Source organism: Pan paniscus, chromosome 6 (assembly GCF_029289425.2).
Source record: "Pan paniscus chromosome 6, NHGRI_mPanPan1-v2.0_pri, whole genome shotgun sequence".
Classification (NCBI taxonomy): domain Eukaryota; kingdom Metazoa; phylum Chordata; class Mammalia; order Primates; family Hominidae; genus Pan; species Pan paniscus.
In genome coordinates this window covers 49,566,998-49,589,509 of record NC_073255.2, presented here as the reverse complement: position 1 = coordinate 49,589,509, position 22,512 = coordinate 49,566,998, and the positions used below count along the sequence as shown (strand labels likewise).

The 22,512-nt window shown below is 44.2% G+C and overlaps 1 protein-coding gene across 8 annotated transcripts in view; it reads right to left on the bottom strand.

The window, feature by feature from the left end:
- OGDH (oxoglutarate dehydrogenase) overlaps positions 1-22,512 on the bottom strand; it is a 102,818-nt gene that overhangs the window by 32,468 nt on the left and 47,838 nt on the right. For 4 of the 8 annotated variants that reach the window (XM_034964036.2, XM_034964035.2, XM_055115900.1 and 1 more), the window contains exons 5-9: positions 9,479-9,594; positions 2,395-2,549; positions 1,779-1,925; positions 1,069-1,159; positions 185-364 (exon numbers count right to left, since the gene is read on the bottom strand). In XM_034964036.2, the coding sequence (XP_034819927.1) occupies positions 185-364; positions 1,069-1,159; positions 1,779-1,925; positions 2,395-2,549; positions 9,479-9,594 (689 nt within the window). Of the gene's footprint in view, positions 1-184; positions 365-1,068; positions 1,160-1,778; positions 1,926-2,394; positions 2,550-9,478; positions 9,595-19,956; positions 20,002-22,512 lie in introns of all 8 variants that reach the window. The other 4 variants (XM_034964034.2, XM_034964033.2, XM_055115898.1 and 1 more) reach the window with 2 other exon arrangements.

Below are 22,512 nucleotides of genomic sequence, written 5' to 3'. Positions count from 1 at the left end.
TCTGCCCTCCTCGGCCTCCCAAAGTGCTGGGATTACAGGCGTGAGACACTGCGCCCGGCCGACTTTAAATACTTTTTTAAAGTCTAGATGCACCCAGGGCTCTGGGTTATGTTGGTGAGCGGAACTCCATGCTGGAACATGGGGCCTTGACGATCTGCCTTGCACGCCTCTCTCTGGGCCTTACCTTTTTCCCTTCAGTGTCGCCACAGTAAAACTGTTCGGCTTTGGTCTTGCCCATCACCACGGGGTCAGCGGCCTCAAGGTGGGAAGGGTTGGCCACCAAGGACAAGGTAATGTTCCTGTCGGTGACACGATTGATCCTGCGGTGATACATGCCCAGGTGGTACTTCACATCTCCGGAGCCCTGATGGGGTAAACAGTGAATTTGCACCCTGGCCAAGGAGATGCTCAGTCTCCAAAAGAGCCCTTTTATACGGGAATTTTTTTTTTTTTTTTTTTGAGATGGAGTTTCGCTCTTGTCGCCCAGGTTGGAGTGCAATGGCGCAATCTTGGCTCACTGCAACCTCCACTTTCTGGGTTCAAGCGATTCTCCTGCCTCAGCCTCCCGAGTAGCTGGGATTACAGGCATGCGCCACCACGCCCGGCTAATTTTGTATTTTTAGTAGAGATGGGGTTTCTCCATGTTGGTCAGGCTGGTCTCAAACTCTCGACCTCACGTGATCCACCTGCCTCAGCCTCCCAAAGTGTTGGGGTTACGGATGTGAGCCACCATGCCCAGCCTTATATGGGATTTCTACTCCCAGAAACCCAACGCAGAAGGATATGGAGGCCTTTTCCCAGGATCATTCCCATCCAGGGCATAAGGAGAATGTCCCTCAGCCAGAGGGGACACACCCCTGCACTCAGAGTGGGGCTGCTGGACCTCTGACCAGGAGGTGGGCCACTGGCCACCTTTGTCCCAACACTAAAATTCTTCCAACAAGGAAGGCAAATCACAAATGGTACAGAAGAACCAACCCCCCGTAAGTCATTCTAAGAAAGAAGTGGAGCCAGGGGTCTTGTGTAAGTTGGGGCTATGCTGGATGTGTCTCTATGCAGGTGCCTCACCTCATCAGCTGCCTCCAGCTTTGAATCGAATTGACAGAAGATCTGTTCCAGCTCCTTCCTGATGACATTTGCAAGCACGTTCAGCCGCCCTCTGGAACGTATGGGCGAGTAGGGTGAGCAGAGCCTGAGGTCATGGCTTCCAGATGGCAGATGAGGGTGTTACAATCCCCCCTCCCCCTCCCCCCAGGACACGGCACCTCCTCGGTTTGCAGCCCAAGGATAGCTGTAAACTGGAGCTAATGTGGGAACCGAGCCTCTCCGTGCTGGGCAATCAAGGCCACGGTGGGCAGCAGAAAGATAGAAGATGCAGCAATGCCATGGGCCTGAGGCTTCCTTACCCTCCTCCCTCCCCACACCTTCCCTATTTTCACAGTCTTGGCCTCCCCTTCAATGTCAGGAAGCAGCCTTCCCTCCAGGTTAGACCCCAACAAGGGAACTTGGGTTTAACTTTCATAAAGATGCACTGTAAGGCCAAATGCCAGTCTGAAACTACATGTGGCTCTGGACGTGACCGTGACTTTGCAGTCCTCCAGAGGCAGGCAATGTGAGAATCCCCTGCAAAGCAATACACCCTCAGGTACCAGATGAGCCCAGACTCACAACTGGCACTCAAGGAGGAAACAGCTGCTCTCTCAGTGCCTTTACCTGGTGCCTCCTACACAGCCCACAGGGATGGTGAGAAACCAGGTTGGGCGCGCCCTTGGCTGTACCTGTGTGGCATGCCCATGATCACGTAGTCCACGCCATTCTCACTAGACTTGTCGATGATGGTCTTGAGGGCAGGGATCAGTACCTCGCAGCCTTCTAGACCAAAGCGCTTCTCAGAGGACCACTTCCGCTGTAGGAACTCCTCAAACCTGGACAGGGAACCAAGCCACCTTGAAGGGCAATGTCACTCTTCCTGACAAAAAAGAGGGGATTCTGGCCAGGCATGGAGGCTCACACCTGTAATCGCAGCACCTTGGGAGGCCGAGGTGGGCAGATCACCTGAGGTCAGGAGTTCGAGACCAGCCTGGCCAACATGGTGAAACCTCATCTCTACTAAAAATATAAAAATTAGCCAGCCGTGGTGGTGTGCCTCTGTAATCCCTGCTACTCAGGAGGCTGAAGCAAGAGAATCGCTTGAATTCAGGAGGCGGAGGTTGCTCTGAAGGCTGACTCTACTTGTCTGGTGTCTCTTCACACATGTGCAGATGGAGCTTTGCCTGTACCACCCCAAACCCCCTCTCACCTCGGCCAACAGGCTGCACACAGGCCCGATCAACACAGACAGGGTCACTGCTTCCCTGGGAATGTCTGCCCCATGGCCCAGGGCCAGACCCATACCTGGTGGACCGCACAAGCCTGGCCAGCAGGGTCCGTTTCTCCTCATTTGTGAACTGCATGATCCCAGGGGTCTCAAACTTCTGCCGGATCCACTGGCACTGCTCCAGGTCATTGATGAACATGAACTCCACCCCAATATGCTGGCAGTAGGCCATCTATTCCATACAGAAACACACAGTCAAGGGGATTTCTAACCAGGCCTGGCTGAATGAAGACTGCCGACTGCCCATTCAGCCAGAAGGAGGGGAGGAGCAGGAGGCTTGTTCTGAAATGTACCCCAATCAAGTGTGACTGAGGATGGGATGGAGTGGGTGCCAGGCAGAAGCCCTCTTTATAGGGTCATGAAGTGCTTCCTTCAGGGACCTGGGTCACTTGTACACAGAGAACCTCCTAGCCTTCTAAGGGCAGGCCAAGGGACAACCCCAGTTCTACTCTGTTACTTTTGTGGCAAGAAGCACAGACCGCAACAGTTGTGGAACTGGGTCCTTCCCCAGGGAAGACAGGCTGTCATCAAGGTCAGACCTGTACCAGCACCCATGACAGGAAATGCCCATAGGGTGTCATAGGCTCAATGCTGTTAAAGATTTGCAGGTTTTAAAAATTATTTATTTATTTTTTTTTTTTGAGGCAGGGTCTCTGTCATCGAGGCGGGAGTGCAATAGCACTATCAGGGCCCGTTGCAGCCTCAACCTCTTGAGCTCAAGTGATCTTTTTGCCTCATGTTTTGAATTTTTTGGAGAGATGAGGTCTCACTATGTTACCCAGGCTGGTCTTGAACTCCTGGGCTCAAATGATCCTTCTGCCTCAGGAAGCAAGATTGCCCATAAGACAAAAGTCAGGATCCTGAGCAGATCAAGATGTCCTGTACCACGTTCACACTGCACAGCTGGGTGAGGAAGCAGCATCCAGATCTGCAGAGCGGCAGGGAGGAATTCAGGAAGAGGAGAGGTGCCAGGAGCGAGAGGAGGCACCAGGCTCTTAGAAGTCCATCTCGGGGCCAGACGCGGTGGCTCACGCCTGTAATCCCAGCACTTTGGGAGGCTGAGGCAGGCAGATCACAAGGTCAGGAGTTTGAGACCAGCCTGACCAATATGGTGAAACCCCGTCTCTACTAAAAATACAAAAATTAGCCAGGTATGGTGGCATGTGCCTGTTATCCCAGCTACTCAGGAGGCTGACGCAGGAGAATCGCTTGAACCCAGGAGGCGGAGGTTGCAGTGAGCCAAGATCATGCCACTGCACTCCAGCCTGGGTGACAGAGCGAGACTCCATCTCAAAAAAAAGAAAACCAAAAAACAAAAAGAAATCCCTCTCGGGCTGCCCTCATCCTGGTACTCCTGCAGAGGCCCAAAACTCGACCTGCACAGCTGCCCTGGAGGACCAGAATGAGAGTATGAGAGCAAACTGCAAGTCAGCATGGAATAAAAAGAAGATAGGCCCTAATGTGGGCCAACAGACACTTTACAGACCCCCAAAGCCTCCTCTAACTGCCTTTACAGCAGCCACTGCTGCCAGAGTACTTAGAGTGTTAGGTCCTGCTCAGCAGCTCTCATCCATGACCCCACTTGGTTTTCACAACAGACAATGAGACCAGCTGGCATGAGCAGTTAAAGGATGTGCTGAATCTGAGACCAGCCCTGTTCTTTGCAGAGGAGGGTGGGCTATCCCTGTACACAAGCTCCGTGACCATGAAACAAAGCAAACTTTGCCTAAACTCAAAATTATGGCCAACCACAATACTCTAGTTATTATCCAAGTCAACAGAAGAAAAATCTTGCCTAGGAACTAAAAGAGAAAGTGCTGCTGGGAAAGACCCTAGTATTTAAGGTTTTTTTAAAAAAATTAATTAATTAATTAATTTATTTTTGAGATGGAGTCTTGCTCTGTCACCCAGGCTGGAGTGCAGTGGCACAATCTCGGCTCACTGCAAGCTCTGCCTCCTGGGTTCACACCATTCTCCTGCCTCAGCCTCCCAAGTAGCTGGGACTACAGGCGCCCGCCACCACACCCGGCTAATTTTTTGTATTTTTAGTGGAGACAGGGTTTCACCATGTTAGCCATGATGGTCTTGATCTCCTGACCTCGTGATCTGCCTGCCTCAGCCTCCCAAAGTGCTGGGATTACAGGCGTGAGCCACCGCGTCTGGCATTTTTTTTTTTTTTTTGAGACGGAGTCTCGCTTTGTCGCCCAGACTGGAGTGCAGTGGTGCGATCCCAGCTCACTGCAACCTCCGCCTCCCGGGTTCAAGCGATTCTCCTGCCTCAGCCTCCCGAGTAGCTGGGACTATAGGTGCATGCCACCACGCCTGGCTAATTCTTTTTTTGTATTTTTAGTAGAGACGGGGTTTCACCTTGTTAGCCAGGATGGTCTCGATCTCCTGACCTCATGATCCGCCCACCTCGGCCTCACAAAGTGCTGGAATTACAGGCATGAGCCACCACGCCCGGCTATTTAAGATATTTTTATTAACCCGTTTTGTTCCCCCACAAACCTCATGATGAAATTTGATCCCCAATGTTGGAAGTGGGGCCACATGGGAGATGTTTTGTTTGTGAGGGTGGATCCCTCATGAATAGATTAATGCCCTTGCTCAGAGGTGAGTGGGTTCTTGCTCTATTAGTTCTTGAGAGAGCTGGTTGCTAAAAAGAGCCTGGCACCTCCCCACACTCTCTCTTGCTTCCCTTCCCACCATGTGATCTCTGCACAAGCAGGCTCCCCTCTGCCTTCCACTGGGAGTGGAAGCAGCCTGAGGCCCTCACCAAATGCAGATGCCCAATTAGATTGTGAGCCAAATAACCCCTTTTTCATTATAAATTATCCAACCTCAGATATTCCTTTATACTTTATAGCAATACAAAATGGACTAAGATGACCCCAAACCATATTTTCTTTTTTTTCTTTTCTTTCTTTTTTTTTTTGAGATGGAGTCTTGCTCTGTTGCCCAGGCTGGAGTGCAGTAGCACGATCTCGGCTCATTGCAAGCTCTGCCTCCCGGGTTCACGCCATTCTCCTGGCTCAGCCTCCCGAGTAGTTGGGACTACAGGTGCCCGCCACCATGCCCAGCTAATTTTCTTCTATTTTTAGTAGAGACGGGGTTTCACTGTGTTAGCTAGGATGGTCTCGATCTCCTGACCTCGTAATTCACCCGCCTTGGCCTCCCAAAGTGCTGGGATTACAGGCTTGAGCCACCGCGCCCAGCCCCACAAACCATATTTTCTAATCACATCTAAGATAAAACTATGAACTTCTAAATTAGATGCACAAAAAATACAAGAAGAGGGTGTAGTTGGCCCCCTAATCCCTAATTTCAGAGTCAACATCAGTCCACTGTACCATCTCACCTTTACAGACACTTGGGGATCCATAGTGCCCAAGGTACTGACCAGCAGAAGAAACTACATTTCTGCAGAAACCCATTCAAGAAGACATGGCAGGCCCCAGAGTGGCTGTTAATGAGAACCTTCAAAGAGGACCTACCCTCTTTGGATGGGGTCCGTGCCTGAGTTGCAAACCCAGTAACTGGCTATCTGTCCCTTCTTCATCATCACGACCCCAAATGACCCACTGGTGAGGGGTGCTGTGAGGGAAGGACTCTTCCCTTCATCACTACTGCTGTTTCCAATTACAGAGCTGGCAGAACTGTGCTACCCAGGCTCTGCCCATGCCTTTCCTCTCTCCCTTTTACACCTGACGGTGGCAGAATTTCCATTATTGAACAGAAGAAACTATTGGGTTAAAAACTCTAGAAATCAGTATCTCTCCAACATCAGCATTACTTTAACAATTAACTTGGAGATGTAGTTACCGGGCCACTAGATCATGCTGTGTTTTTCCTGTTCTTGGCCCTGTCTCCAGGAGAAAAGGGCAGCAAGATTCAGGGGCTGATTCTTTGTTTTTCCCTCTAATGAGACAATTTTTAGGAAGCCAATAAGTTGAATTTCCTCTAATTTTTGAAAAAGGTACAAATTGACCACCACATCACGTGATCAATAGCTTAAGATCTGTCTGATTATATCACCAATCTAACATACACACACATTAAATGTAAGTAAAGCATCACCATCAGGCAGGGTGATGAGAACTTTATGCAAATGTCTGTAAACTGATGTGAAAATGGAGTCTTCTAAGTTGGGGCTGCTCTGGGGCCAGGAGCGCGTACAGCCTTAGACTCCTGGGTACAGGTCCAACCATCTCAGACAACAAGAGCCAACTCCAGGGCTCTGGCATCAACTGGACTGAAAGGGAGGCAGCCCTTCAATGTGCTTCAGGCCCTCCACCCCCTTTATATGACGAAATCGAAATTAGCTGGGATTCAAGATTCAGAGAGGAAGTTAGCCATAGGGACATCAATGCCTCCGCCCCTCATTCTGCTCTCTGGGAAGGAAGGTGCTGAAGAGGCCCCTGAGAGGTGACACTGTGACGTGCTATGGAGACAGTGACTCCATGGGAGCTTTCCAATGTGAGAGCATGTTTAAGGATGAGCTGCTGGGGCCAGGAGCAGTGGCTCATGCCTGTAATCCCAGCATTTTGGGAGACGAAGGCAAGAGGATCACTTGACTCCAGGAGTTCAAGATCAGCCTGGGCAACATGGTGAGATCTCATCTCTATAAAAAATACAAAAATTAGCCAGGCATGGTGGTGCGCTCCTATAGTCCCAGCTACTCAGGAGGCTGAAGTAGGGGGATTGGTTAATCCCAGAGGTTGAGGCTGCAGTGGGCCATGATTGTGCCACTGCCCTCCAGCCTGGGTGACAGAGTGAGATCCTGTCTCAAAAAAAAAAAAAAAAAAAAAGCTGCCGGGCTCCCCACAGGGGACTCCTCTGAGGTAAAAGGTACTAGTGCTGAGTCTGCTCTCAGCACAGACTGGTATCACCAGATGGCTGTTGTAACAGAAAATACACTGAAGGAACTGGGTGGAACACATGAGCAGTGAAATAACTTGGGGGTAGGGCCACTTGGAGAAGCTATATGGGGTGCCATTTGTGGGGGGTCCAGGCAACACAAGAACTTCACAGATCAGCAACATTCAACAGAAACATTATGTAAGCCACATATGTAATTTGTTTTTCTAGTAGACCCACATTAAATTTTCCTATTTTATTTGACCCGATGTATCAAACATTATCTTTTCAACATTTAAAAAGTCATTCAAATATTTTGTACATTTCAAGTGCTCAATAGTAACATGTGGCTAGTAGGCAGAACTAGAAACTATGGTCAGTGTGGTGATGTGGGTGCAGATAAAGGTGACAGGAAGGACCCAAAGGTTCATTCTTCTTGGATTAATCCTTATCACTCCCCCCTGGTGCCCAATACATCCCATTGGCCACAAGCTTCTGATGCTGGCACATAGTTCTGGTTTCTACCCCTTTCTCCTCAACAAGTGAGGAAGGCAGGCGGTGAAGCAGCTCCAAGCTGAGATGCTGACAATACTTCAGGATGCTCATCACAAACTACAGAAAATGCCAGCACTGGACACTCAGTTTTTTTTTGTTTTTGAGATGGAGTCTTGCTCTGTTGCCCAGGCTGGAGTGCAGTGGCGTGATCTTCGCTCACTGCAACCTCCCGCTCCCAGGTTCAAGCAATTATCTGCGTCAGCCTCCCATGTAGCTGGGATTACAGGAGCCCACCATCACACCCCGCTAATTTTTCTATTTTTAATAGAGATGGCGTTTCACGATCTTGGCCAGGCTGGTCTTGAACTCCTGACCTTGTGATCCACCTGTCTCGGCCTCCCAAAGTGCTGGGACTATAGGCGTGAGACACTGTGTCTGGCCTGGACACTCAGATCTTTTTAAGCCACTGTGCAGCCAACTGTGGAAACACTGACAAGAGAGTTTTAAATTAAAATTCACTTGCGGCAGCAAGCATTAATCCCTGGGGTGCTAGAGGGCTTCTGATTTAGGGGACCTGGGCTGTGGCCTGGATATCAGTTCTGTAAGCTCTCCAGGTGGTTCTAATGTCCAGCCATGAGAGGAACAGCCTCAGAGAGCCCTGATGGCCAGTGTGGTTCAACCTGGGTTAGTTAGGGACGTCAGGATTCAGACTCTGCATGATAGGCAGGACCCCAGCTGATATATATACTCAATTCTGAGGGTCCCCATTCCAGGGTATTTCCTCAGTTTATTTTAACCTCGATCCTTTAGCTCTGAATACCAGGAACAGCATTAAGTAACAGTAATAGCCAACTCTTGGCATGCACCTCTCATCAAATCCATTCTCCCCTCTGCAATGGGCATAGAAGTCACCCTTATACTGAGGGAGGCTATGACTTGCCCAGGATGGAAGAACTAGACACAGGTAGCCTAACAGCAGAGCCACAACTCTTAGCCACTGTCTATAATGTGTGTGAATGAAAGAATTTCCTGGCAGGCTTAGTACTAACAGAGTCCAGAGAGAAGGAAAAAAATGAAACAAAACACAAGGATGAGAGGAACAGAGGGAGAGAGGAAAGAAGAGTGGCCACCACTCAGCAGCCCTGACACTGAGCTGTGCAGGAAGCCACCCCTGACTTGAGGCCTGTCCCTCAGGGTTGAAGTGACTCTCCTTCCATCTGTAGTAAACTCCTAGTGGGATCTGAAAGCAGAGTTTACTTCCCCTCTCTATGGCTGATCACAAAACCACTGGTTTCTATCTATAAAATGGCAACAATAGCCACAAAAGTCCTCCTTCCCTTACAATTTTTAAAAAGACAGACAGGTTCATGTTTGTAATCCCAGCACTTCGAGAGGCCGAGGTAGGAGGATGACTTGAGCCCAGGCATTTGAGACCAGCCTGAGGAACACAGCAACACCTCATCTCTACAATAAAAAATAAAAAAAAAAATTAGCTGGGCATGGTGGTGTGTACCAGTAGTCCCAGATACAAGAGGTTGGGGTGGGAGGATGGTTTGAGACTGGGAGGTCAAGGCTGCAGTGAGCCAAACTGTGTCACTGCATTCTAGCCTGGGTGACAGTAACTCTGTCTCAGAGAAAAAATAAAATAGAAAGATAGGACAAAGAAAAAAAATAAAACTAGTCTCAAAGCCATCCTGCCAATACAAGTTCTTAAGAAGTCCATTAGATTTTTCCAGAAACTGCTCTTACCTCCAGCCGACGGATGATCTCCCGCAGAGGAAGTGCTGATTCCTGTCCCCCGATGAAAGTGGTGGTGGGCAAGTGGAAGACCTTGTCGAGGTCAGACTCATCCAGGCCATAGAACCCTGCAGGGCGATGTGGGCAGGACAAGCCAGATGAGGAGGGATGGGGCACAGCCATGCAGGGACCACAGTTTATGGAAAGGGGAAGGAACTCCCCAGGTGAGCAAAAAGAGAAGAAAAAAATCATATAAAAAGCCCCTGATATATGTGAAATAAGTAATATTTTACAGCCAGAAACACAAACTTTAGCAATAAATAGAAGCTGAGGCTATTAGAGTATGACAGGTAAGTCACAATAAAATTCATATTATGCATATGTTAGTTAAGTACACCAATTATTCATAATTTAGAGACAAATTTATTTCAAGGTCCCAAAGATAACCAATTTTGGGGGTGGGAAGAGAGGTCCATGAAAAGGCACTGGGTAAGTCAATCAAAAATCAATACAATAGTTAAGGAGGAATTAAAGTAGAAAATGAAGAACTGATATAGAAGAACAGATCATATGACAATAATATATGTATGTGGTGAATGTCAAAAAGCTGGAGGAGGGGGACTAAGAAGTGAAGGAGAAACAGTCACCAGAAGTCAACTTGTCTGTTGGAGCTCCAGGCAGGGGTGCACCACAGGGCAGCACAGCAGCGTGCAAACAACCCCCAGCCTTGGATTAAGGACCGTCGTCTTCTCCTGAAATTCCTGAACTATGCGTTCTGAGCCCATTCTGCAGGCAATACTCAGCAGTCACAGGTACAACCCTCCCATCTCCCGACTCCAATCACTCAGCGGGAACCAACTGAGTAAGCACTAATATTCGCTGCAGCACTGTGGGGGAAGACAACACCTCACCTGAAAGTGCATCTCAGTCTGAGAAAGAATAATGCTGGAAGAGCTCTTTCTGTGGCATTATATGCTTGTTTCATCTTGCTGTATCAAAGAGGAAGACTGTCAAATGACACCATACATTCTTTTATCCAGTTTGGCATCTCTCCTGACATAATATATCAGCTAGAGTACGGCAAAAAGCACAGTTCAAGAATCACTAGCGCTTGAATACCTTACATCAGCATTTTCTCAGGCTCCAGGAATGCACAGTGAACTGGTATTCTGCAAAGTCTCCAACATCTGACTAGACCTGATGAAATATTCTCATTGTTTCCTGGCCAAATTAAGACTAAAAGGAGCCATAAGTGTCCAGCACGGGATTAATGGTGGTAGTTTGCAAACACAATTGTGTATTTTGATCTCCTTGGAGATTTATAAAAAGGCTTGTTTCTAGGCTCCAACCCTGGTACTGAATCAGTGAGTCTCAGGGTGGGCCCACGAATCTCCCAAGGTGATTCTGATTCAAGCATGGTTTGGGAACTACAGCCTTTATTTATCTAATGCTTTCGGAGAGGTTTTTTTTGTTTGTTTTGTTTTGTTTTTTAAGTCTTAAAAGCAAACTCTACATTTTCCAAGCCCTGTTTGTTTTATTAAAACAAAGCAAATCTGGCTTTTTTTTTTTTTTTTTTTTTAACCTGGAGGGTGGTGATGGTAGTAGTGGCTTAGTTAAGCCTGAACACCCATTCCCTCCTGTTAGTCTGTCAACACTGAGGGCACAGCAACCACTTGGGCCTAGGTGAAGCACGTGGCTCTTGCCATTTATGGTCTGGCTTTTGGGCAATTGCCCTATAGTATTTATGGAGGAAAAACAGAATCATCTTTGAGAAATTTTTCCTGACTAAAAAACTCAGGCCAGGTGCAGCTGACTGGGGACCAGAATAACAGTGCACATTTTGTTGGGAAATATTTTGATTGTGAAACTAATCGGTCCAGTGTATGCCCCCAGATAAGGGCTGTGTATTGGTTGCAGTCTTTCAGCATGGACCCTGTGAAGTAGGGGCCTACAGATATCCCTTGACCTCACCATGTGGATGGTCTTTCACTTCTATCATCCTGAGTTCATAGTTCTTGGGCTATACTGCTGAGCCTCAGAACTGCTGGTACACTTTTAGTTCTTTAGCTATTTGAGAAACTAGATCTATATATGAGTGCTTTGTGAAAGCGGAGTACACATATTCTTCCCTATTCCCCCAATAAGTACAACTAAAAATCCTAGACATTATAAGCAAAATAATCATAAGACAACTCTGAAAGGTGGAGAGAATAAGGCACACCAGCTAGGGAGGTCTCAAGGCAAAACACACCAGGGAGTTCCCTGGAATTTCTTTTTTGCTTCAAATACTGCAGACCTGGAGCAGAAGAACCAGCAACGCCAAAACTTTAAGAGGTGTATTTGATAACAAAAGCCTGACAAAAGCTGCTCTCTACCAAAAGACCAGGAAAGAGGTAGCCTATCAAGACAAAAAACTTTTAGACAAAAACTGCTCTACTACAGGCAAATACCAGAGAAAACACTGTGATCCCACCCTCACCAGCCTGTAATGGGCCCTAGCACCCAACCTCATCACAGAGGTTTCAGCGAAGGCCCAAGAGGGAATCCAAAATGTCCTTCTCTCTGGGAGGTAATGCATCAGCCCCTTCCCCTAATCCCAGTAACGGTGGATACTTGAGTGGGAGAAGGACTTCCACCTCTGCTGGCAATAACAAGGTGGTGCCCTCCCCTTCCCCCACCACAGTGGGGAACAGTGTCTACAAAAGGTCTGCTATAACAGAAGATTTAAATAAGATCCTGACTCTCACCATACCCAAAATGTCCTGGTTTCAATAAACTATAATTCATAACAAGACCCAGGAATATCTCATAGTGAATGAGAAAAGAAAATCAACAGACATCAACACCATGATGACCAATATGTTAGAATCGCCTATGATTTGAACAGTCATCATCAAACAATTTCTTTTTTCTTTTTTTTTTTTGAGACAGGGTCTCACTCTGTCGCATAGGCTGGAGTGCACTGGTTTGATCACTGCTCACTGCAGCCTTAACCTCCAGGGCTCAGGTGATCCTCCAACCTCAGCCTCTTGAGTAGCTGGGACTACAGGCACACAACACCACGTCCAGCTAGTTTTTGTAATTTTTTTTTGAGACAGCATCTCGCTCTGTTGCCCAGGCTGGAGTGCCGTGGCACAATCTCAGCTCACTGCAACTTTCGCCTCCTGGGTTTGAGCAATTCTCCTGCATCAGCCTCCTGAGTAGAGCAGCTGGGACTACAGGCGTGCACCACCACACTCGGCTAATTTTTGTATTTTTAGTAGCGACGGGGTTTCACCATGTTGGCCAAGCTGGTCTAGAACTCCTGACCTCAAATGATCTGCCTGCCTCAGTCTCCCAAAGTGCTGGGATTAAAGGCGTGAGCCACAGCACCCGGCCTAGTTTTTGTATTTTTAATAGAGATGGAGTTTTGCCACGTTGGCCGAGCTGGTCTTGAACTCCTGAGCTCAAGCAATCTGCCTGCCTTGGTCTCCCAAAGTGCTTACAGGTGTAAGCCACTGCACCTGGCCCAAACAATTTCAATGAGCAATTAAGAACACGATAGAGACAAATTTTTAAAAGTGAGTTACAAATTACAATGTCTCAGCCAAAAACTGAAGATGCAAAGTAGTACCAAATAGAATTTTTTTTAAAAATCAAAAAACATTCAATGGATAGGCTCAATGGCAGAATGGAGGGGCAGAGAATCAGTATATTTGAAGACGGAACAACAGAAATTAACCAATCTGAAGAACAGAAGGAAAATAAAAAATGAACAGAGCCTCAGGGGACATGTGACAGTATAATCAAAGATTTCACATACATATAAATGGATAAAATCAAAGAAGCAGAAAATAAAGAGGGTGGCTGAAAAGGTACTTAGCTAAAAACTTCCCAAATATGGTAAAAGACCAAACCCAAAGATTCAAGAAGCTGAGTGAATCCACAGGATATTCCCAAAGAAATCCATGCCAAAACACATGATAAATAAACTTCTGAAAAACAATATCAAAGAAAAAATCTTAAAAGCAGTTGTTGTAAAGTGACACTTTACCTATAGGGAAAACAATTCAAATGACAGGAGTTCTCATCAGAAACCATGGAGGGTAGAAAGAAGTGGTATAGGCTGGGCACAGTGGCTCATGCCGGTAATCCCAGCACTTTGGGAGGCCGAAGTGGGGGCAGATCACGAGGTCAGGAGTTCGAGACCAGCCTGACCAACATGGTGAAACCCCGTCTCTACTGAAAATACAAAAATTAGCCAGGCGTGGTGGTGCGTGCCTGTAATCCCAGCTACTCAGGAGGCTGAGGCAGAAGAATCGCTGGAACCCAGGAGGCGGAGGTTGCAGTGAGCAGAGATCGCACCACTGCACTCCAACCTGGGCAACAGAGTGAGACTCTGTCTCAAAAAAAAAAAAAAAAGAAAAGAAAAGAAAAGAAAAGAAAGAAATGGCACAACACTTTTCAGGACCTGAAAGAAAAGCGAAAAGGATTATGTCTAACCAGAATCTTACATCCACCAAAAATGTCCTGTAGGAATGAAGGGGAAATAGAGGTTCTCAGGCAAAGGAAAACTAAGTTTGTCATCAGCAGACCTGCCCTAAAAAATTGGCCAAAGGAAGTATTTTAAACAGAAAGGAAACAATAAAAGAAGGAATCTTGGAACACCAAGATGGAAGAAAGAACACAAAAAGCAAAAATCTGGGTAAATACATCAGATTCTCCTCCTCTTGGGTCTTCTAAATTATGTTTGATGGTTGAAGCAAACTTATAACTCTGTTTGATGAAGTTCTAAATGTATGTAGAGAAAATATCTAAGATAATTATATTATAAATGCAGGACAGTAAAGAGATATAAAAGGAGGTAAGGTTTCCATACTTAATATGTACTGAAAAGTTATGACACTAGTAGATGATAAGTTATGTCTATATAAAGTAGTAATACCTAAAACAACTACTAAAAATGCTATATAAAAGGATACACTCAAAAACACGCCAGGCGCGGTGGCTCACGCCTGTAATCCCAGCACTTTGGGAGGCCAAGGCAGGTAGATCATGAGGTCAGTTCAAGACCAGCCTGGCCAACATGGTGAAACCCTGCCTCTACTAAAAATACAAAAAAATTATCTGGGTGTGGTGGCAGGCACCTATAATCCCACCTACTCAGGAGGCTGAGGCAGGAGAATCGCTTGAACCGGAAGGCAGAGGTTGCAGTGCGCCAAGATCACGCCCCTGCACCACTCTAGCCTGGGTGAAAGAGCGGAACTCCGTCTCAAAAAAAAACCCAAAAAACCATGAACTATACATAATTTAAAAAAATTTTTTAAATGTGGGTTTAAAAATCCACAGCACAGGAAAATGAAAGCAAAGCAATGAAAAGCAGAACAAAAAATAAATAATAAAATGGCACACTTGAGCCCTAACATACCAATAATTACATTAAATATAAATGACCTAAATATATTAAATAGAAGACAGAGATTATGAGGAAAGTGGATAAATATAAAACAAAACCCACCTATATGCTTATCCACAAGAAACTCACTTCAAATGTGATATAGACAAGTTGAAGTAAAGGGAGGAAAAAATGCATCATGTAAACATTAATCAAATGTAAGTAGGAATAGCTTATATTAATATGAGATGAAGTAACTTCAGAGCAAAGAAAATTATTGGAGACAAAGTGGGACATTCCATCATGGTAAGAGGGTCAATCTACTGAGAAGATACAGCAATCTGAAATGTGTATACACCAAAGAACAGAGCTGCAAAATAAGTGACCCCAAATCTGATAGGACTGAAAGGAGAAAGAGACAAACCCACATTTATAGCTGAAGACTTTAATACCCCTCTCTCAATAACTGACTAAAAAACTAGACAGAAATTCAGCAAAAATACAGAACTCAACAGCCATTAACTAACAGGATCTAACAGATGTGTGTGTGTGTGTGCACACGCGCGCGTGTGTGTAGTTTACAGATAGGGTCACCCAGGCCAGAGTATAGTGGTGCAATCATAGATCACTGCAGCCTTAAACTTCTGGGCTCAAATGATCCTACCACCTTAGCCTCCTGAGTGGCTAGGACTACAGGCACGCGCGATCATGCTTGGCTAATTTTGTTGTTGGTGGTGGTGGAAACAGGGGTCTCGCTATGTTGCCAGGCAACAAACTCCTGGCTTCAAGTGATCCTCCCATCTTGGTCTCTCAAAGTCCTGGGTTTATAGGCATGAACCACCATGCCTGGCTCTAGCAGACATTTAGAGAATACTCCACCCAACAATAGCATTTCAACAGCAGCATTCTTTTCAAGCACCCATGAAACATATGCCAAGACAGACAATATGGTGGGCCATTTTCAAAAAACCCAACAAATTTAGCACAATTCAAATCATATAAGGTGCATTCTCCAACCACAATGAAATCAAACTAGAAAGCAATAATAAGAAAGGTAACAAGAAATCTCCAAACACTTGGAAACTAAATAACACCCTTCTAAATAATCCAAAGGCCAAAGACAAAATATCAAGGGGTATACAAAGAATACAATAATGACCAGCCTGAGCAATACAGTGAGATTTCACCTCTATAAAAAATTTTAAAAATAGCCAGGCATGGTGGCATACACCTGTAGTCTTGGCTACTTGGGAGGCTGAGGTGGGAAGATAACTTAAGCCCAGGAATTAGAGGCTGCAGTGAGCTGTGACCATGCCACTGCACTATAGCCTGAATGACAGAGCAAGACCTTGCCTCAAAAACAACTGAAAGAAAATGAAAATATAACATATCAAACTTTGTAGGACAGCTAAACCAGTACTGAGAGAAATATTTATAGTAGTAAATACATCAGAAAAGAGGGACAGTCTCTAATCAATAATCTAAGTTCCCATTCCTAGAAAAGAGGGAAAAACAACAAAGAAGCCAAAAGCCAATAAGCAGAAGTAAGGAAATAATAAAGAGCAGAAATCAATGAAATTGAAAACAGCAAAACAACAGAAAAAAACCAATGAAACAAGTAACTGGTTCTTTGAAAAGATTAGTAACATCGACAAATCTCTTACAAGACTGACAAATAAAAAGAGGACACAAATGACCAATATCAGGAATGGAACGGGATATCAATACAGACCCTTCAAATATCAAGAAGATTCTGTTCCTTTTCTTGAAGTTGAAAAAGAAATTAAAAAAATGACTATCAAAAATAAGGGAATACTATAAATAACACTACACACATTTGACAACTTAGATGAAATAAACCACTTCTAGAAGAACACAAACTACCATTACTCACCCAATATGAAACAGATAATTAGAAAAACCCTATGGCTAATAAGGAAATCTAATTAATAAATAAAAACCTTGTGAAAAACTAACCTCTAAGCCCAAATGATTTTGCTGGAAAATTCTATAAAGTATTTGAAGAAGAGTTAACACCAATTCTATTCAATGTCTTTTGGAAAATAGGAGAAACACTTCTCAATTCATTTTATGAAGCCAGAATTACCCTGATACCAAAAGCAAAGATAGTACAAAAAAAGAAAATGACCAATATCCCTCATCAATATGGATGCAAAATATATAAAGAGACAGATACAAAGACATATAAAGAGAATTATATACCATGATCAAATGGTGTTTATTCCACTAATCCAAGGCTGCTTGAATAATCAAAACTCAATCAATACAATCCACGACATTAGCATTAAATCGTCTACATTAAAGAATACAAATCGGCCGGGTGTGGTGGCTCATGTCTGTAATCCCAGAACTTTGGGAGGGTGAGGTGGGCAGATCACCTGAGGTTGGGAGTTCTAGACCAGCCTAGCCAATATGGTGAAACCCCCACCTCTACTAAAAGTACAAAAATTAGCCGGGCGTGGTGGTGCACACTGGTAGCCCCCTGCTACTTGGGAGGCTGAGGTGGGAGAATTGCTTGAACCTGGGAGGTGGAGGTTGCAGTGAGCTGAGATTGCACCACTGCACTCCAGACTGGGTGACAGAGCAAGAATCAGTCTCAAAAAATAATAATAATAATAAATCACAAGATCATATCAATGCAGGAAAAACATTTGACAAAATTCAATATACATTCATAATTAAAACTATCAGAAAAAATATGAATACAGAGGAACTTCCTCAGCTTGATAAAGAGCATTTACAAAAAATCTACAGTTAACATTATACTTAATGATGAAAGACTAAGTGCTTCTACCCTTAGATCAGGAACAGGGCATAAGGCTATCCACTCTTACTTCTCTTATTCAATACGGTGTTAAAAGTTGTAGCTACTGTAATAAGGCAAGAAAAGGAAATAAAAGGCACACAGATTGGGAAGGATGAAATAACTTCCTATTTTCAGATGACATGACTGTCTATATAGAAAATCCTAAGGCATCTACAAAAAAAAAAAAAAAAAAAAAAATCCCTAGAATGAGTTCATCGGGATCTCAGAATGCAACATAAACACTAAAATCAATTATATTTCTATATACTACCAATGAATATGTGGACACCAACGTTAAAAAAGAAAATAATAGTTAAGTGTAAATATAACAAAACATATACACAATGTATATGCTGAAAACCATAAAAAGCTGATTAAAAAAATCAGTGATCCAAATAAATGAGGAGACATACTATGTGCATGGATTGGAAGACAACATGGTAAAAATGTATTTTCTCCCTAAATGGATCTATAGGTTTAAGCCAATTCCTATCAAAATGGCAGTAAGGTATATGTAGACATAGATATGCTTATCCTCAAATTTATATGGAGAAGGAAAAGGCCCTTGAATAGTTAAAACGATTTTGTAAATGAAAAATAAAGTTTAGTAGCTACAGTAATCAAGACACTGTGGTATCGATGGAAAAACAGACACACAAAGGAAAATAACTGAAAATCCAGATATAGACCCACACCAATAAGTCCAATTGATTTTTGGCAAAAGTACAAAAGCAATTCAATGAAGGAAAGACAGAGTTTTCAGCTAATGGCACCAGAACAACTGGACATCTACACACAAAAATATAAAATGAACAATAAAAGAATCTTGATCTAAATGTCTTATACAGAAATTTACTCAAAATGGATCATAGGTTTATATGTAAAACACAAAACTATAAAACCTTTAGAAAAATGCATAGGAGAACATTTTGGGGATCTAGGGCTAAGGAAAGAGTTCTTAGACTTCATACCAAAAGCACAATCCATAAAAGGAAAATTAATAAACTGGATGTCATCAAGCTTAAAAACTTAGGGCATAGAAGCTGAGGTAGGAAACGAGGGGGGAAAAAAGATTAAAAACTTCTGCTCTGCAAAAGATCCTATTAGCCAAAGAATGGAAACAATCCATTCCAATGAAGAGGTCCTTCAACAGGTGAATGGTTAAAAACAATCATAGTACATCCACACCATGGAATACTACTCAGCAATAAAAAGGAACAAACTATTGATTCACACCAACAACCTGCATGAATCTCTAAGAAAATTATGCTGATTGAAAAATGCCAATCCCCAAAGGTTACATACCGTGATTCTACATTTATAACATTCCTGAAATGACAATTTCAGAAATGGAGAACAAAATAGTGGTTGCCAGGGAATACAAGTAGTGGCTGGGATGGGAGGGAAGTAGATATGGTCATAAAAGGGCAACAGGAGGAATCCTCGTGGTGATGGATGTCTAGAGTCTTACTTTATCAATTTAGTGTAGTGGTGTGATGTTGTACTATAGCTTTTCAAGATGTTACCACTGGGGAAGCTGGCCAAAGGGCACAGAACTGTTATTTGTCACAAGTGCATATGAATCTATAATAATCTCAAAATTAAAAGTGTAATTAAAAAGTAGAGTTTCACAGATATTAGAAGAAGGAGAAAAAAGATAACTGCTTAGAGAAGCCAGAGTGTAAAGAAGAGACTGGCCACCAGGGTGGATGACAACAGGCTGATGATCCCCCAGCATTTCGACTCTGGATTCCTCAAATGTGTTTTGCCCAACCGAGGGTCACTAAGAGTTCTCAGTAAGTTTTTATTAATACTTCAGTTCGCCTTCAAACATAAAACATTTTGGAAATCTTGCCCAAAATGCCCAGGAAGCAGAATCTGGAAGAATCCAGAGTCCAGTCAAAGCCTCAGCACAGAATGTGGAGGACAGGACAAGCCACCATGCAGAGCTGAACATGGCTTCATGTGCCCAGCTGGCTATGGCAGCAGCTAAAGGTGAATTATGCTGAAGATGGAAGCTCACAGTGAAGCGATGAAGCACACGTGAAGATGAAAAGTGCTCTTTGAAACACAAATGAACAGAAACAAAACAATACCATATAAGTAGCTCTACTTATTGGTTAATAACTAAAGGAAGGGAAAAACACATTTCAGAACAATTAACAAACTTAAAAACACGTGACAGAAGTTGTGTCAACTTTCCCCATATAGCATGCTAGGAAAAGTTGCACATCCTATTCAAATGAAGTCCTCAACTCTGAAAAGGTGAAAGGCTCATTATTTTCATACCTCCTACTGTTAGCATTCGAAGTCGTTCCTTGAAAACTGCAAGATCTGAGAGGCAGAGTGGGGTATCATGGGTGAGCGCAGAAGGAAAAAGACAGGTGAGAGTTAGTTTAAAAAAGACCCAAACACCAAAACCCTACACCATTACCACAGTAACAGGTAGCACAGACACCATCACAGGGACACACACACACATCAAGGGAGAAGTGGGTGGGTTACATGGTCAGGGGGTCAATTTTGTTAAACATGGAAATGATTCATAGAACAGCTGGAATAAGGTGAATCAGAAGGAGGGGAGGTTAGCACCCTGACGATGGAAAGCCATCAGGCAGCGTCGTTTGAGAGCTCCTCATCTCCTTAGCTTCAAGAAGTGGCGGATAACAGCACTTTCCTGGGAAGTCACTACTTTGAGATGAAAATTGAGGAAAAGAAAATGAAAAAGCCTAATTTTTAGAGCAGATATTTCTCAGCACTAGATTCAGGTGGCAGACTACTCTAAACCATAAGATTTTGAAGAATTCTAAAGAATGGAAGGATTCCTTGATCTCCCATTTCAAGAAGGCAAACTAGGAAAGAAGTGCTTGCTAGCTGAAAACAACCCAAGAGCCACAGCTGCATCTCCACAGCTGTACACTTCCTTCTACCTGTAAACTTTTCATCGGATTTCTACTATACATAACAGCTTTCTGAGCCACTGGTGAAATCAAGGCATTTATTTGGATACACAAAACATGCTCCTGACCCTTACTGTCTGGGCTTGTGGGCCTGGGGGATGGGGTCAGGAAGGTAGGCAGTAACACAGGCACACAGAGAAGCTGATGGTTGAACACTCAGAGTGCTGTCACTGGGTATGCTCCCTGTACTGGGAGTGCAGAGAAAGGCCAGCAAGTGCTTCCTTTGAAGTCAGACTCAGACCCCAAGAAACAAGGGCTGGTCTCCAGTCCTGGGCAAGCCACACTGTCTCCTTCCCCCAGGGAACAACGACCACGGAAGAACTCAGAGCCAAGTGGCTCTTAAGACAACAGAATATCTAAATGTCGATATTTTGCTTAAGGCAAGGATGAAGAATCTTAAATTTTCTCCTTCAATCTTCAAAACCAAGACATGAGACCATGTCAAGATGCCATAAGTGAGGTGTATGTTAGCTACCCTGGAGACTCCAGGTAAGGATCTACACAGGGGAGGGCCTCAAAAGGAACCTTAAATACTCATACCCATTTTAAAAAATCTAAAGGCAATGTGGTAAAATGTTTACATTCTTAGTACTGAGTATGTGAATGCTCTTTTATCTGTACTTTTTTATATTTTTAAAATAAAAGGCAAACAAAAGACACAAACCAAAGAAGAGGAGAGTGAAGAGAACAATAGAAGATATTCTGGTTGTCACAATTTACAGAAAGCACACAGATTTTCCAACATCTGAGTGCTTTGAAGCATTGTAAATTACTTCTTGAAGAGTGCAGGTGCTGTGAGGGAGGAGAGAGGGAGCGGATGGAGATTTGGCCACAGTACTTGCAAGTGAAGCACAGAAGCAGGAATGTGACGCTGGGAACTAGGGGACTTGGTTTACCAGTTTCTGGGTATCTCCAGTCAAAGAATCTTCTCAAATGTCAGATGTCTGCTTGGCCAGCTTCATTCTCCTTGAGGGTGACCATATCGCCCATGGCTTCAACCACCCTGGTTATGTTCTTAGCTTGGCCCTGCCCTCCCGAGTCACTTAGGAAACCTCATCTCCAGCTCCTCGGTTATCTGTGGCACACAGCACGCTGCACATAGCAATCAATGCTTACTAAATGAACTGCTCTATATCACTCTGAAATTACAAAAGCTAATTAAACGTCAACTCTATTTTTAGCTTATTTTTCTCAGCCATCAAAGGAACAAACCGGAGAGCCCTGGAAGGTCAGGAGGACATGTGGAAACTTTGTCATGACTCGCTGTGCTGTTAATGACAGCAGGTTGTCAGAGAAAGGCAAGAGCTAAGTAGTTGACATTTTGCCACATTTTTCAACTTTTAAATTGACTTTTTAACTATTTAACTCAAATTCATTTCCTAAAATGGTATTAGCAATTTGTAAACATCAATGGTAAATGGGAGAGAAGTTTCACACTTTCTTCCCATTTATTTATACAATTGGTTTTTAATTCTCTTTTAATTATGTTTAAATCTCACATTAAAGTACATCTCACGGAGCACGGTGGCTCATGCCTATAATCCCAGCACTTTGGGAGACCAAAGCAGGTGGATCACTTGAGCTCAGGAGTTTGAGACCAGGCTGGACAACATGGTAAAACACCGTCTCTACTAAAAATACAAAAATTAACCGGGCATAGTGGCACATGCTTGTAATCCCAGTTATGTGGGAGGCTGAAGCAGGAGGATTGCTTGAACCTGGGAGGCAGAGGTTGCAGTGAGCTGAGATCCTGCCACTGCACTCCAGCCTGGGCAACAGAGCGAGACTCCGTCTCAAAAAAAAATAAAATAAAAATAAAAATTAAAAAAAACAAATTTAATTAGGCCAGGCACAGTGGCTCACGCCTGTAATCCCAGCACTTTGT